The sequence below is a fragment of the Barbus barbus genome, assembly GCF_936440315.1.
Source record: "Barbus barbus genome assembly, chromosome: 43".
In the NCBI taxonomy this organism is placed as follows: Eukaryota; Metazoa; Chordata; class Actinopteri; order Cypriniformes; family Cyprinidae; genus Barbus; species Barbus barbus.
Window position 1 is genome coordinate 25,094,674 of NC_136721.1, and position 12,468 is coordinate 25,107,141.

Here is a 12,468-nt window from a genome sequence, read left to right on the forward strand (position 1 = left end):
TTTGCAATTCGTCCCCTCAGTTTATAAACCGTACTCTAGGGATGGTGAAGTGAAGTGTTCAACCCTAATTGCCCCAAGGGGATTAATAAAGCTCTAAACTAAACTCTCCACTGTATCTAACACACACACTCACACACTCAAACAGATCACGCTGGGTAGTAGATATTGTAGCTCTGTTTTGGGGATTATGGGAGGAAAATGCCCCCTACTGTTTTTCCCAAAATAACCACAAGATAATGTCAAGATAAGTTTTTATTGTAAGTATGGACTACGTTGACAAGAGTGATGTAGAAGTTTTCACTATGAAGCTCACACTGGTAATGAACCAGAGAGAAAACGGATTTCACTGTAAATCATCTCATTTTTAGCAGTTAGAAAAAAAGTGTTTTAAAGCTTGTTGTTTTGTAAGACATCACAGTTATCGTGGCCTAATGGTTAGAGAGTCGGACTCGTAATCGAAAGGTTGCGAGTTCGAGCCCCCGGCCGGCAGGGATTGTAGGTGGGGGGAGGGAATGTCCAGCGCTCTCTCCACCCTCAATACCACGACTGAGGTGCCCTTGAGCAAGGCACCGAACCCCCAATTGCTCCCCGGGCGCTGCAGCATGGCTGCCCACTGCTCCGGGTGTGTGTTCACGGTGTGTGTGTGTGTGCATTTGTTCACTACTCACTGCTGTGTGTGTGCACTTGGATGGGTTAAACGCAGAGCACCAATTTCGAGTATGGGTCACCATACTTGACAATACGTCACGACTGACTTTATTTTACTTTATAAATGATATGAGAACAGGGTTCTGTAGTACGTGTCATTTAATAAAAATATAATTATATTTTCAGAATGACATAATTTTTTTCTCAAACATAGTCTGTCGACAAAAACGCCCCCAGGGGGCAATGGGCAATTAGTGTAGGGCCATTCCACTGAATGGGTGCTATTTTGCTTAAAAAAATATTTTCTATCTTTTTTAAAGACTGAATCTAGTAATACACATATTCAACTATTCAAAATCTGTACTGGGCCATTTCAGGTAACTTTATTTAATTTTTTAACCATTTTTAAGTGTAAGATGGATGTATTTTTCTCAGTCCTGTTAAAAAGCATGTTTAAAAATATGTCAACAAATTCCTTAATTTCTCCCTCAGGCAGATGTTTATTTTAAAGAAATGGTTGGTTTCGTGGTCAAAAAATATTATTTTTATCATAAAAAAATCACTAATTATCTAAACAAGGTGTATTTTTCTAAAGGCAACTCAAACCTCAAGCTTATCAATTTTCTATGATGCAGTTTATTAAATAATGGGATAAATTATAGACCAAAGTTAATTGAAAAAAACTAAAAACTTTATTTTTTAAAGAAAAAACTATTTAGTATCAGGAATGAAATGGGTAACAGGAAGGAGTATCCATTATATTAGTATACAGGTTTGACTACACATGTGAGGTAGCCTATTAATGTCTGCATTTAGTGAAAGTGTTAAATATTGACTAGTGAGCTGACCTCACTGCTAAAATTATATATTTATATGAATAAATCTGATGACACTACTCACTCCTGTTACTTTTACTCAGTTACTATATATAAGTATAGGATATACAAGTATATGAGTAACAGGACTGAAAGTAACAGGATTGAGATTTTAGGATAAAATCAGCAAATACATATAATCTAGCCACATGGAGTACATGCTAATATTATGAGAATACTCAGCAAATTATAGTGATTCACCAAAGATTTGTTTTTTTTTTAAATAAACAAGAAAACAAATGTATTGTTGTAGGTGATTTTAATCATTCCAACTTAAAGGCAGTGCTCCCCAAATGCCATCAGCATGTCTCCTGCCACACTAGAGGAGACAAAACTTTGGATCATGTTAACACAAACATTGCTGGAGCTTACATCCACTCCCCCACTTGGGACAGTCAGATCGCCTTTCTTTGTTTCTGACCCCCCAAGTATTCACCCCTCATCAGTGAGAACCATCAAAGTGTGGCCGATGGGAGCAGAGTCTGTACTTCAGGATAAGTTTCAACAACCGGACTGGAGTATGTTTGCTTCTCAGGCTGCCAGTGGCTCTCACACGGACATTGATATCTACACCACCTCTGTACTGGATTACATCAACACCACCATTGACAGTGTTACAACAGAGAAACAGATCACAACGTACCCTAATCAGAAGCCATAGATGAACAAGGAGGTGCAGCTCCTGCTGAAAGCCCACAACACTGCTTTCAGATCAGATGACGCTTAGGCCTACAGCAAATCCAGGGCTAACCTGAAGAGGGGCATCAAGAAGGCCAAGCAATGCTACAAGCTAAAGGTAGAGGAACATTTTTCCAACTCTGACCCCCCGACGCATGTGGCAGGGCATCCAGGTCATCAGTGACTACAAGCCACGCAACTCGACTCCGACGGTCACAGATGTCTAAATGACTAAATTACTTTTATGCTCGCTTTGACAATAACAACAAGAAGACGGCCACCAAGATCACACTCTCAGCAGACCATCAAACCCTCAAACTCACCTCCACAGATGTCTACACAGCATTGAGTCGGATCAACGCACGCAAGGCTGCTGGCCGTGTGCTCAGGACATGTGCTGAGCAGCTCCCAGGGGTCTTCACAGACATTTTCAATCCGTCCCTCACCCAAGCAACTGTGCCAACATGCTTTAAGTCCACATCCATTGTGCCAGTGCCGAAACACTCCTCCCCGACGTGCCTGAATGACTACCGCCCCGTAACACTCACACCCATTCTTATGAAGTGCTTTGAACGACTGGTCCTGGCACAATTCAAGAACTGCCTCCCTCCCTCACTGGACCCACACCATATTGTGGACTTCAGGAAGAAGAAAGAAAGCACGTATGACCCCATCCACATTAACGGGATGGTTGTTGAACGTGTCTCCAGCTTCAAGTTCCTGGGAACCCAAATCTCAGAGGACCTGTCTTGGACCACAAACACCTCCAGCCTGGTCAAGAAGGCTCACCAGCACCTCTTCTTCCTTAGGACACTGAAGAAGAACCAGTTATCTTCTGCCATCCAGGTGAACTTCTACCGGTGTGCGATCGAGAACATCCTGACCAGTTGCATCACAGTCTGGTATGGGAACTGCTCAGTTGCTAACCGCAAGACACTACAGAGGGTGGTGAAAACCGCCCAATGCATCACAGGGACACCACTTCCTGCCATTGAGGATGTCCAGAGAAAACGCTGTCTACGTAGAGCTCGCAGCATTCTTAAGGACTCCTCTCACCCTGACCATAGGTTGTTTAACCTCCTGCCCTCCGGGAGGCGCTTTAGGAGCCTCCAAACAAGGACCAGCAGACTCAGGATCCCCCCCCCCCCCCCCCCCCCACACACACACAAAAAATACTGTCACACTTGTTATTATTTGCACTAATGTTCAACATTCTATATCCAGAATACTGAAATGAGCCATTTGCACACTGGAAATGTTTTCTATGCACTTTTTTAACCTGTTAACCCGCACCAGGACGCTCTGAACACTCCTTGTCCATTGCACTAATGTTTATCACTATACATATTCATTTGTAAATGATGTTTATATGTTCATAGTTTCTGCATATAGTGTACATAAAATTATTACATATCATTCTGTATAATATGTTCATAGTACACCTATCGATACGATATAACAATCTGTAAATCATGTCCATAGTACTGCCTTATCTGTATATTTATTGTACATTTGTAACATATTGTAGAAACAGTATATCCTGCAATTACTGCTTATTGCTGAAGACAAAAGCTGAAACAAATCCAGCATTAAGACATTTTTAGTCCATAATCCACACTAATGTTTCCTCCAGTGAAAAAGTGCATCTCCTGTTCTCTCTCAAATCAACATCCATCCACACATTTGTTTAGAGCTTTTTTGACTTGATCTGTGCAGATTTCTCTCCTGATTCAGACCAGACCACTTTTTCACTGGAGGAAACGTTATTATGGACTCATGTTTTAATTAAAAATGTCTTAATGATGGATTTGTTTCAGCTTTTGTCCTCTCAAGATGTTAACTGATGGACTGGAGTGGTGTGGATTGAGATGTTTTCATCAGCTGATTAGACACCAAACTCCTTTAAAATGGTATTTCTTGGACCTTTTGGGAAATTCTTATTTAATGCATTTTTTAATTTGATATTTAATAGGTTCACATAAATCATTATATTATTTATTGCAAAGACTCTTCTCATGCTATGCTTTCTTTGTGCACAATTCCTAACTAATATGTGTTTTAATGTCATTTTTTGATGAGGATTGTGTGATCTTTGAATAATATCGATCTTTAAATGCAAAATATTTAAAGTTTACCTGAAGTATACTTGCAATAGTTCCACTTTAGCACAATCAGATATACTTCAGTATATTTTTAGTTGAAATTCAGCACTACTTCTACACAATTAAAGTGCATTAAGTACAAAATTGTTCCAGTTTAGCAGACTTTAAGTATACCGGTTTAGTTCACTAAAAATACAACTGCAGGATATTTTAAGTAAATAAATAAGAAAATGTATTTGAAGTATGCTAGAAGATAATAAGCAGACAGTCTACTAATACTCTAATGACTGCTAGTCGACACGTAGTTGCAGAGTTACTTACTGTTAGTAGAATGTCTAAAGGTGACTATCAGAATAAAGTGTTAGCCTATTCTATAATGGTAGTCTAAAATTTACTGTATGACATTAAATTATTGTACATAAATAGGTTAAGAAAAACAAATGATTATTTCTGAGAACTTTTTAACAGTACAGTACATTATGGTACAAATGGCTCTAGAAAATACAATTAAATACAAGGCTGTAGAGAACAGAGCACTGCTGCAGACTTATATGCTGAGGTTTTAATTAATTTAATTACTTTAATTACTGAATAACTTGCATGAAGTAAAATAAATACACACAGAACATCAGCCTCAGTAGCTAAGAATCAATATATTATTGTTCCAGTCAGTGATCAAGACAACATTGCAAAACTAAATGAACTCTGATATTAGTCCGTGACCTGCATGTAAACACACTTTAGACAAACAAACACTTTAGCAATTTTTGACTGATTAGATCAAATGCTGCTCATTGCCGGTGAGGTTTTAAAGATCCTTTAAAGCAGAATCCGCTTTTTAAGCTAATATGATCAATGAAACGTCTGTGTCTGTAGGATAATGACGGCTTGTGATTTCTGATTCACAACTGTTTATTGATTCTGGCCCAGTCTGTGATATTAGCTGCAGGAGTGTCTGTATAATCTGTCCCATCATCCTCTGCTCTGGCCTTCCTCTCGTTCATGTCCTCCACAAGTGTCTTCAGTCTGTCCACGTGATGAAGAGCTCTGAGAAAACAGATATAAGATCAACAACACTGAACCAGCTTGAATTCATGATACGAGATCAACGCGGCTTCACTGACCCTCCTGACCTCTGTAATGACTCCACATTTCCCAGCTCAGTTTCTTCTGTTTCCTGCTGAGGAACCTTCAAAAAAGCAATATTTCTGTAATCAATAACACCAAACATCAGCTTAGTATGACTTCTTCAGAGGAATATACTGCATGTAGTATGGAACTACTTTCATTATTTTATGACATTACACTCTTAAAATAAAGATGGGTTGTTTCAACCTAACATTGGGTCAAATATGGACTAACCCCGCTGTTGGGTTAAAGTTTCACATTCAATTTTTAACCCAAAAGTTGGGTTAGTCCATATTTTACACAAAGTTGGGTTGAAACAACCCAGCATTTTTTTGAGTGTATTTTGTCATTTTTTCAGCTTAGCTGTATAAAAGAAAACTTTCATTTTGTGGAAAAGAGTAGCGTGAACATTCTGCGAAACATCTTTTTTTTTTTTTTCACACAATTTAGATTTTTTTCCTCGCAATTTTGAGGGAAAAATTCAGAATTACAAGATCTAAATAAAAATTGTTAGAAATAAACTCAGAATTCAGACTTTATTTTCATCTCACAATTCTATTTTTTTTTCTCCTGACAAAAAAAGAAAAAATAAATAAATAAATAAATAAAAATTGTGACTTTTCCCCCCTCACAATTCTGAAAAAAAGTAAAAACTGTGATAAAAACTCTAAATTCTAAGAAAAAAAGCCATAACTGCGAAATATAAATTCAGAATTGAAAGAACTTTCTCACAATTCTGAGTTCACATCTCGCAAATCCAAGACAAATTTCCCCATTGGGGACAATAAAGTGTACTGAAATAAATTGAATTGAATTCTGTTCCGTCACAAAAAATTGTGACTTTTTATTTCACAGTTTGGACTTTTTTTCTCTGATTTAAAGGGGTCATATGATGCTTTTTTAAAGATCATTATTAGGTGTAACAGAATATGTTGACATGCTTTAATGTTCAAAAAACACACTATTTTTCAAATACTGTACATTATTGTAGATCCTTTATGTCGTTTACTACAAAACACCTCCTTTCGACAAGCACAGTCTGCTCTGATTGGCCAGCTGGCACAGTGCATTGTGATTGGCCGAACACCACAAGGACTCGTCGGAAATGTAACGCCTCTTTCCATAATCGCGAGCTTCAGCTTTCAAAATTAAAGCAAAAACAGTTAATAATGTCCTTAGTTTTACCATCAGTTCAAGCCCGAGAGGGCAGCAGAGTCACGTGACAGACACAGTGATGAAGCTCGTATGTGTTTGCTGCAGTTAAGACCATTTCTGACGGGCTGTACACTCCGCTGTGATGACCCTCTCTCTCTCTCACACACACACAAGCCACGATTAAGATAGCTGACGTGCTGTGATGTGACCCTGTCTCTCTCTCTCTCTCTCTCACACACACACACACACACGACACGCATAACTCTGCATTTGAACAGTCTATAGCAAATACTTAAACTAATAACAATATATACTTACAGTCGCTGATTCAGAAGCGCCAGATTGTCATAGCAAAGGCAGAATTACCTCTCCTAGGTTCATGAAACGGTCGTCCATAAAATGCGTTGCTGTTCTGTTGAAAGTAATCTTAATGATTCCTAAATGCATCTACTTATCTCTTTGGTTTTGAGACTGTAGTCTTTGAACTTCAGGGATCTTATCTACGCACAATCAGCTTGTAACACTCCAAAGAGAAAGGAAAACTTGAAATCGCATCATATGACCCCTTTAATTATTATCTTTTTATAGACTGTGGTTTCCATAGTTTGCTATTGCATCTCTATACAAAAAATATAATAATATTGCTAATTTATGAATACATTTCTTGTTTTGTAAGTTGTTTTGTATATTGCCTGATACATAAAAAAAGTCATTCTTATTCCGTTCTTACTAACATTTCCACAATGTGACAAACTAGATCACCATATTAATCAATGAAACTGACAGCTTTGTCAATTATAACAGGAGCAACGCAGGTTTTTCCATTCACCGGCTGCAGTGTGTCTCTCTCCAGCTGTGAGGCTGAAGATGCAGTGGTTTTGGCGTCTTCGGAGGCGTGTGATTGGCTGATGTTGTGCTCGACGGCCTGCAGGCGGAACAGCATGTGTTTGAGAGCCTCCACCGGACCCGGATGCTTTCTGCTGCTGTTTCCTGACGAACAGGAAGCTGCAGACTGGAGATAGACACAGATTTACACTGAAGAGCATACAGTTTAAATGAACAGAAGACATCATAATGACTGTCACATACTGCACCTTGCTCCTCTGAAGTTCCTCAGGTGCTGGAGGTTCATCAGCGCCACCCACTGGCACTGGAGATTTACTACAGACGGTAGGACATGCTTTATATTTAAATTTACTAGATGCTTTTATTCAAAGCAATTTAAGCTGCATTCATTCATGCATTCCTTGAGAATCAATCCATGACCTTTGCATTGCTTTTAAGAACCAAAGACACATTTTTGCCAATAAATAATAGAAGTTTCTTGAGATTCAAAGTGAAAATATCATCATTGTTCATCACTCACAACGTCACAGGTGGATTGTCCCAGGATCGGTCCGCATCCAGAGCATCCTCCGTATCTCCTGAACTGTTGTGCTTCTTCACCGGCTCACAGAGAGCAAAAGAAGGAGAGCTTAACATCTGCTCGGCTCCGAAGATCAGAGAACCAATCTTATCAGCTGAACAGAGAGAAACACAAGAGACGAATGAAGGTTCTGTCTGGAATGACATGGAGGCAGTGTTGTGTCTAAAACTGAATATATTAAAAAACATTTGCATTCATTTAAATTGAATTTATTATAATAAAGCTTAATTCACTTACTTGATTTCCGTTCAATTTCTAATTTTCATGTCTCTGAAGTACTAAAATTACTAAAACTAAAATAAAAATTATTCTAACAAATAGTACAAAAAACTATTGAAACCAATAAAAAACACAAAACTAAACTAAAATGTATTTTTTAAATGAAATTTACTGAAATTTAATTGAACGGAATAATCGGGGGGGGGGGGGGGGGGGGGGTATATATATTAAATATATGGATTACACTATTAAACAGAAAAATATTAAATATTAATACATTGCTGAAATAAAAATTTCAATTTGTTGCCAAGACAACATTTCTCATTTTAATTTAATTTAAGTTGAAGTACTATGATTACTAAAACTGAATTAAAAATGAACAAAAATATGAAACAAAAAAGAAAAAAATATTGAAACCAATCAAAACACAACTAAAACCTTAACTAAAATATAAATGGATGGAAAAGTGGAAAATATTAAAATAAAAACTCATTCAAAATATGAATACATTTAATATTAATGCTAATATTAAATAAAAAATATTAATAAAGTACTGAAATAAAATAAAACATTAAAAACGCATTATTAAACGTAGTCTCTTGCCAAGACATTGCGAAGTAATAAATTACTAAAACTGAAATAAATAAATAACACCATGAAAGTGAGTACATAATAATACATACAACTTTAAAAATAAATCATTTTATTTCCAGTTTTGGATTAAATATTCCTCTGAAAATTAGATGGTGGTGTTTGTTTAAACTGGCAAACCTTTGAAAAGAGGTCCTTCATGAATAGGTTCTGTCTTTGCTGCCTGAACTTTCTGCTCAAACTGTAAACGCAGATCTCTCAGACTGAACTGACCGATAGAATGGGATCCATTCGGCTCTCCTTCGTGACCTTTGACACCTCGCTGACCTCTAGTGTCTGACTGCCGTTCTCCACTGGACTCTTCCAGGTCTCCGACCCATGAAGGAACTCTGGGAGGAAGAGGACGATCGCTCTGCTGGCCGTCTGAGGATTCTTCACACTGTCTCAGCCACACCGGGTACTTCAGCTCAGGAACGCTGGTCATCCCGGAAAAATCCATTTCGGATTTCTGGCTGGTCATCCAGCGCGGGAGATGACTGGATCTGGGTGTGTCAGGTGGAAGCGTCCGATTGGCTGGCGGGATGTTGGGAGGAGGAGCTTGACGGTGTGACCGCAAACGGGTCAACAGTAAATCATCCACAGGCAGAGAGTTCCTGCTCACTGCTGGAACGGGACGCTGTTTATGGACCGTAATGGGCCGGGAGCGGGGCCGGGAGCTAGAGTTGAAGCTCAATCCCAACGGAAAGCTCCCAGAGCGGGAGAGGAGGGCCGAGGTGCGGGTCACGGGGAGAGAGCCATCATTTGGGAGAGCCAGGAGGTCATCAGTGGTCATACTGAGCCGATCCGAGTCTCTGTTCCGGACGGGAATGTTCAGGAAGATCAGCTCTTCATCCGTCAAACTCGTCTTCAGTACTGCACACGTCAAAGCAAATAAAAACACTGGATGTTATGCATGAAATCAAGAGAACGGGCACAGCTGATGTATTAAATACATTTTGGTTAACTGAAATAAGCAAAAAAACTAAAAATAAAATAAGTTCAAGCACTAAAATGTGACCCTGGAGCACAAAACCAGTCATAATGGTCAAAATTGGGATTTATACAATAAATAATCTTTCCATTGATGTATGGTTTGTTATGATCGGACAATATTTGGCTGAGATACAACTATTTGAAAATCTGGAATCTGAGGGTGCAAAAAAATCTAAATATTGAGAAAATCTCCTTTAAAGTTGTTCAAATGAAGTTCTTAGCAATGCGTATTACTAATCAAAAATAAAGTTATGATATATTTATGGTAGGAAATTTACAAAATATCTTCATGGAACATGATCTTAATATCCTAATGATTTTTGTCATAAAAGAGAAATGTATAATTTTGATCCATACAATGTATTGTTGGCTATTGCTACAAATATACCTGTGCTACTGATGACTGCTTTTGTGCTGCAGGGACACAAATGACTAAAAGTAAAATTGAAATAAATATGAATAAAAATTTAATATTTAAAAAGTGATAATAACAACAACAAAAACACACAACAAAATTATGTTATGAATGAAATCAAGAGAACTGACACGGCCTCCTATGTTGTTATTGTTAATAAAACTATGAAATTGCATTTTGGTTCATTTAAATCAAATAAATGTTAACTGAAATGTAAAAAAACAAAGTAAAATAAATGTGTAACTAAAATGTAAATAAATACTAATACAATTTAAATTGACATGTTTAAAAAACAAAAACTAATTAAAGCGACAAAAGCCAACAATTACAAAAAAAATAAAAATTATAAATATCAGCATCAACAACAACAATAATAATAATATAGTTAATGCATAATAAATAGCATATTAATTAGACTAAAATAACACTGTGCTGATCAGAGTTATTATAGTTAACTATAACTAAAAATATAAAAATACAGTTTTGCTACTTGAAATAAAAGTTAATTGAATATAAAATAAAAAAATAAATATAATTTTATTTCAGCTAGTTGCCAAAGATGTATTTTTCATTTAGTTTAACTTCAAATAAAACTTTCAAGTTCAAGTATAGCACATTTACAACAGAAGAGCAAGATACAAACTACATAGACATATTTAAAAAAACATAAAATGTACTAAAGTTTAACTACAATTAGAATGAAACATGAAAATAAAAGTCTATAAATAATAATTTTTTTAAATTATTTTTTACTAAAATTCCAGGTTAAATACAATTTCTCACAGCTGTCTGTGGTGATTGACAGCATGTTATTCATAACCTAGAATGTACCATATAACATGATTCATTTGTATTTAATGTGATGCTTTACCGTCTCTGTTTCTGGGATGGTGTTTTGTAATCTCTTTGGGCAGCTCAAGTTTCCCGGTTGTCGTCTCAGCGTCTCGCAGACTCCTCTGGAAGTCAGAGATGTACGCGTCCAGAGCCTCTGATGCAGAGATGTAGTGTCTGTCTCTGTATTTGATGGTGGGGACGGGCTCCGGATGTAAGGAGCTCTGCAGGAGTCCTGAAGTGGCCAGCAGAGACGTGACGCTCGACTCAGGAGACATCAGACCTTCTTCAGACGCCATCATCACACGCTGGACTCACAGCGCTCTGCAAAAACACATACACTTACATCAATGTGTCATTAACACAGAGTATGCATTTTATAATTCAGGGTTCTCAAGCCAGTGACAGCATGTATAAAACTTGCATGACATTTCTAGCTATGAAAAATTAGTCATAATAAAAAAGATTAAATAGCCAAAAAATGTTCAACCAATGTACAAGTTGCATGACATTTTTTTAACTATGAAAAAATAGTAATAATAAAAATAATTAAATAATAATATAATTTTCAACCAATGAAAGCATGTATAAAAGTTGCATGACATTTCTAACTATGGAAAAAAATTATAATAAAAATTATAAAATACAATTTAGTAGTAAAAAATAAACTTAATCTAAATAAATTTATTAAAATAAATGTAAAAGTTGATTAAAAAAAATATTAAATAAATAAAACACTTACCAGTAGAGTACTATAATTAGTATTTTTCCTAATTTTACTCTACACATATCTATATTTTTATTATTTTGTTTTAACTTTTAATAGTATTTAATATTTTAGAGTGGGATGATCATATTTTGGGGTCCGTGGCATCTAAAAAACTGCATTAATTAATGATAAACTAGATTTAATAATAGTTTAGTAAGATTAGTCAAACCTCTCAGTTCTTTAACACTTTTAAGTTCATATGTTTGACAGGAGTTTCTGTCGCATAATGTCAGCTGGAAATAGACCTTAAAGACATTAATTAAATGTAGCACAATAAGTTTAATGTCTTTAATGATCAGGAGAGAGTGAGGTAAATAAAGATCATATAACCTTAACTTGACTGCGAATGTTTTGAATCGGTTTTAACTTTCACTTTCCTACATCACTGGTGAATTGACCAAAAACAGAAACTCACAGATGAATCCACTGCAGATCACGAACAGAAAGCGAAAGTGAGGATAAATTAAAGTAAAGCTGATTAGAAGAATCCGTTCAGAAAACTCAAATCACTGACAACCGCCAGCAGCTCTGCGCATGCGCACTGAGTCATGTGACCTTCTCTAGGTGCTCTATGCTCGCTAGCTGTTCCACTCAGACGA

General features: G+C 36.7%; 2 protein-coding genes across 6 annotated transcripts in view; one reads left to right on the plus strand and one right to left on the minus strand.

Annotated features, from left to right (window-relative positions):
• Positions 1–12,468, plus strand: part of LOC306861931 (uncharacterized protein) — a 1,169,885-nt gene that overhangs the window by 856,688 nt on the left and 300,729 nt on the right. The window lies entirely within an intron of this gene.
• Positions 4,728–12,439, minus strand: LOC306862929 (lung adenoma susceptibility protein 2-like). Of its 5 annotated transcripts, none has more exons than XM_079406041.1 (8): positions 12,285–12,439; positions 11,141–11,424; positions 9,003–9,734; positions 7,953–8,106; positions 7,681–7,747; positions 7,416–7,598; positions 5,437–5,511; positions 4,728–5,350 (listed from the first exon to the last, which is right to left on the minus strand). In XM_079406041.1, the coding sequence occupies exons 2-7, from the start codon at positions 11,400–11,402 to the stop codon at positions 5,464–5,466; spliced, it is 1,446 nt and encodes a 481-aa protein (XP_079262167.1). In that variant the 5' UTR covers positions 11,403–11,424; positions 12,285–12,439; the 3' UTR covers positions 4,728–5,350; positions 5,437–5,463. The 5 variants fall into 5 exon arrangements, with proteins under 5 accessions (XP_079262167.1, XP_079262166.1, XP_079262165.1 ...); XM_079406040.1 differs by having other exon boundaries at positions 4,754–5,350; positions 5,437–5,492; XM_079406039.1 differs by having other exon boundaries at positions 4,754–5,350; positions 5,428–5,492.

Bases quoted from the DNA above. Each gene is read 5' to 3' on its own strand.
- LOC306862929 (XM_079406037.1), bottom strand. From the start codon at position 11,402: ATGATGGCGTCTGAAGAAGGTCTGATGTCTCCTGAGTCGAGCGTCACG. The intron at 9,735-11,140 runs GTAAAGCATCAC...TGACGTGTGCAG, and splicing joins CCATCCCAGAAACAGAGACG to TACTGAAGACGAGTTTGACG. The intron at 7,748-7,952 runs GTGAGTGATGAA...TACCGTCTGTAG, and splicing joins GACAATCCACCTGTGACGTT to TAAATCTCCAGTGCCAGTGG.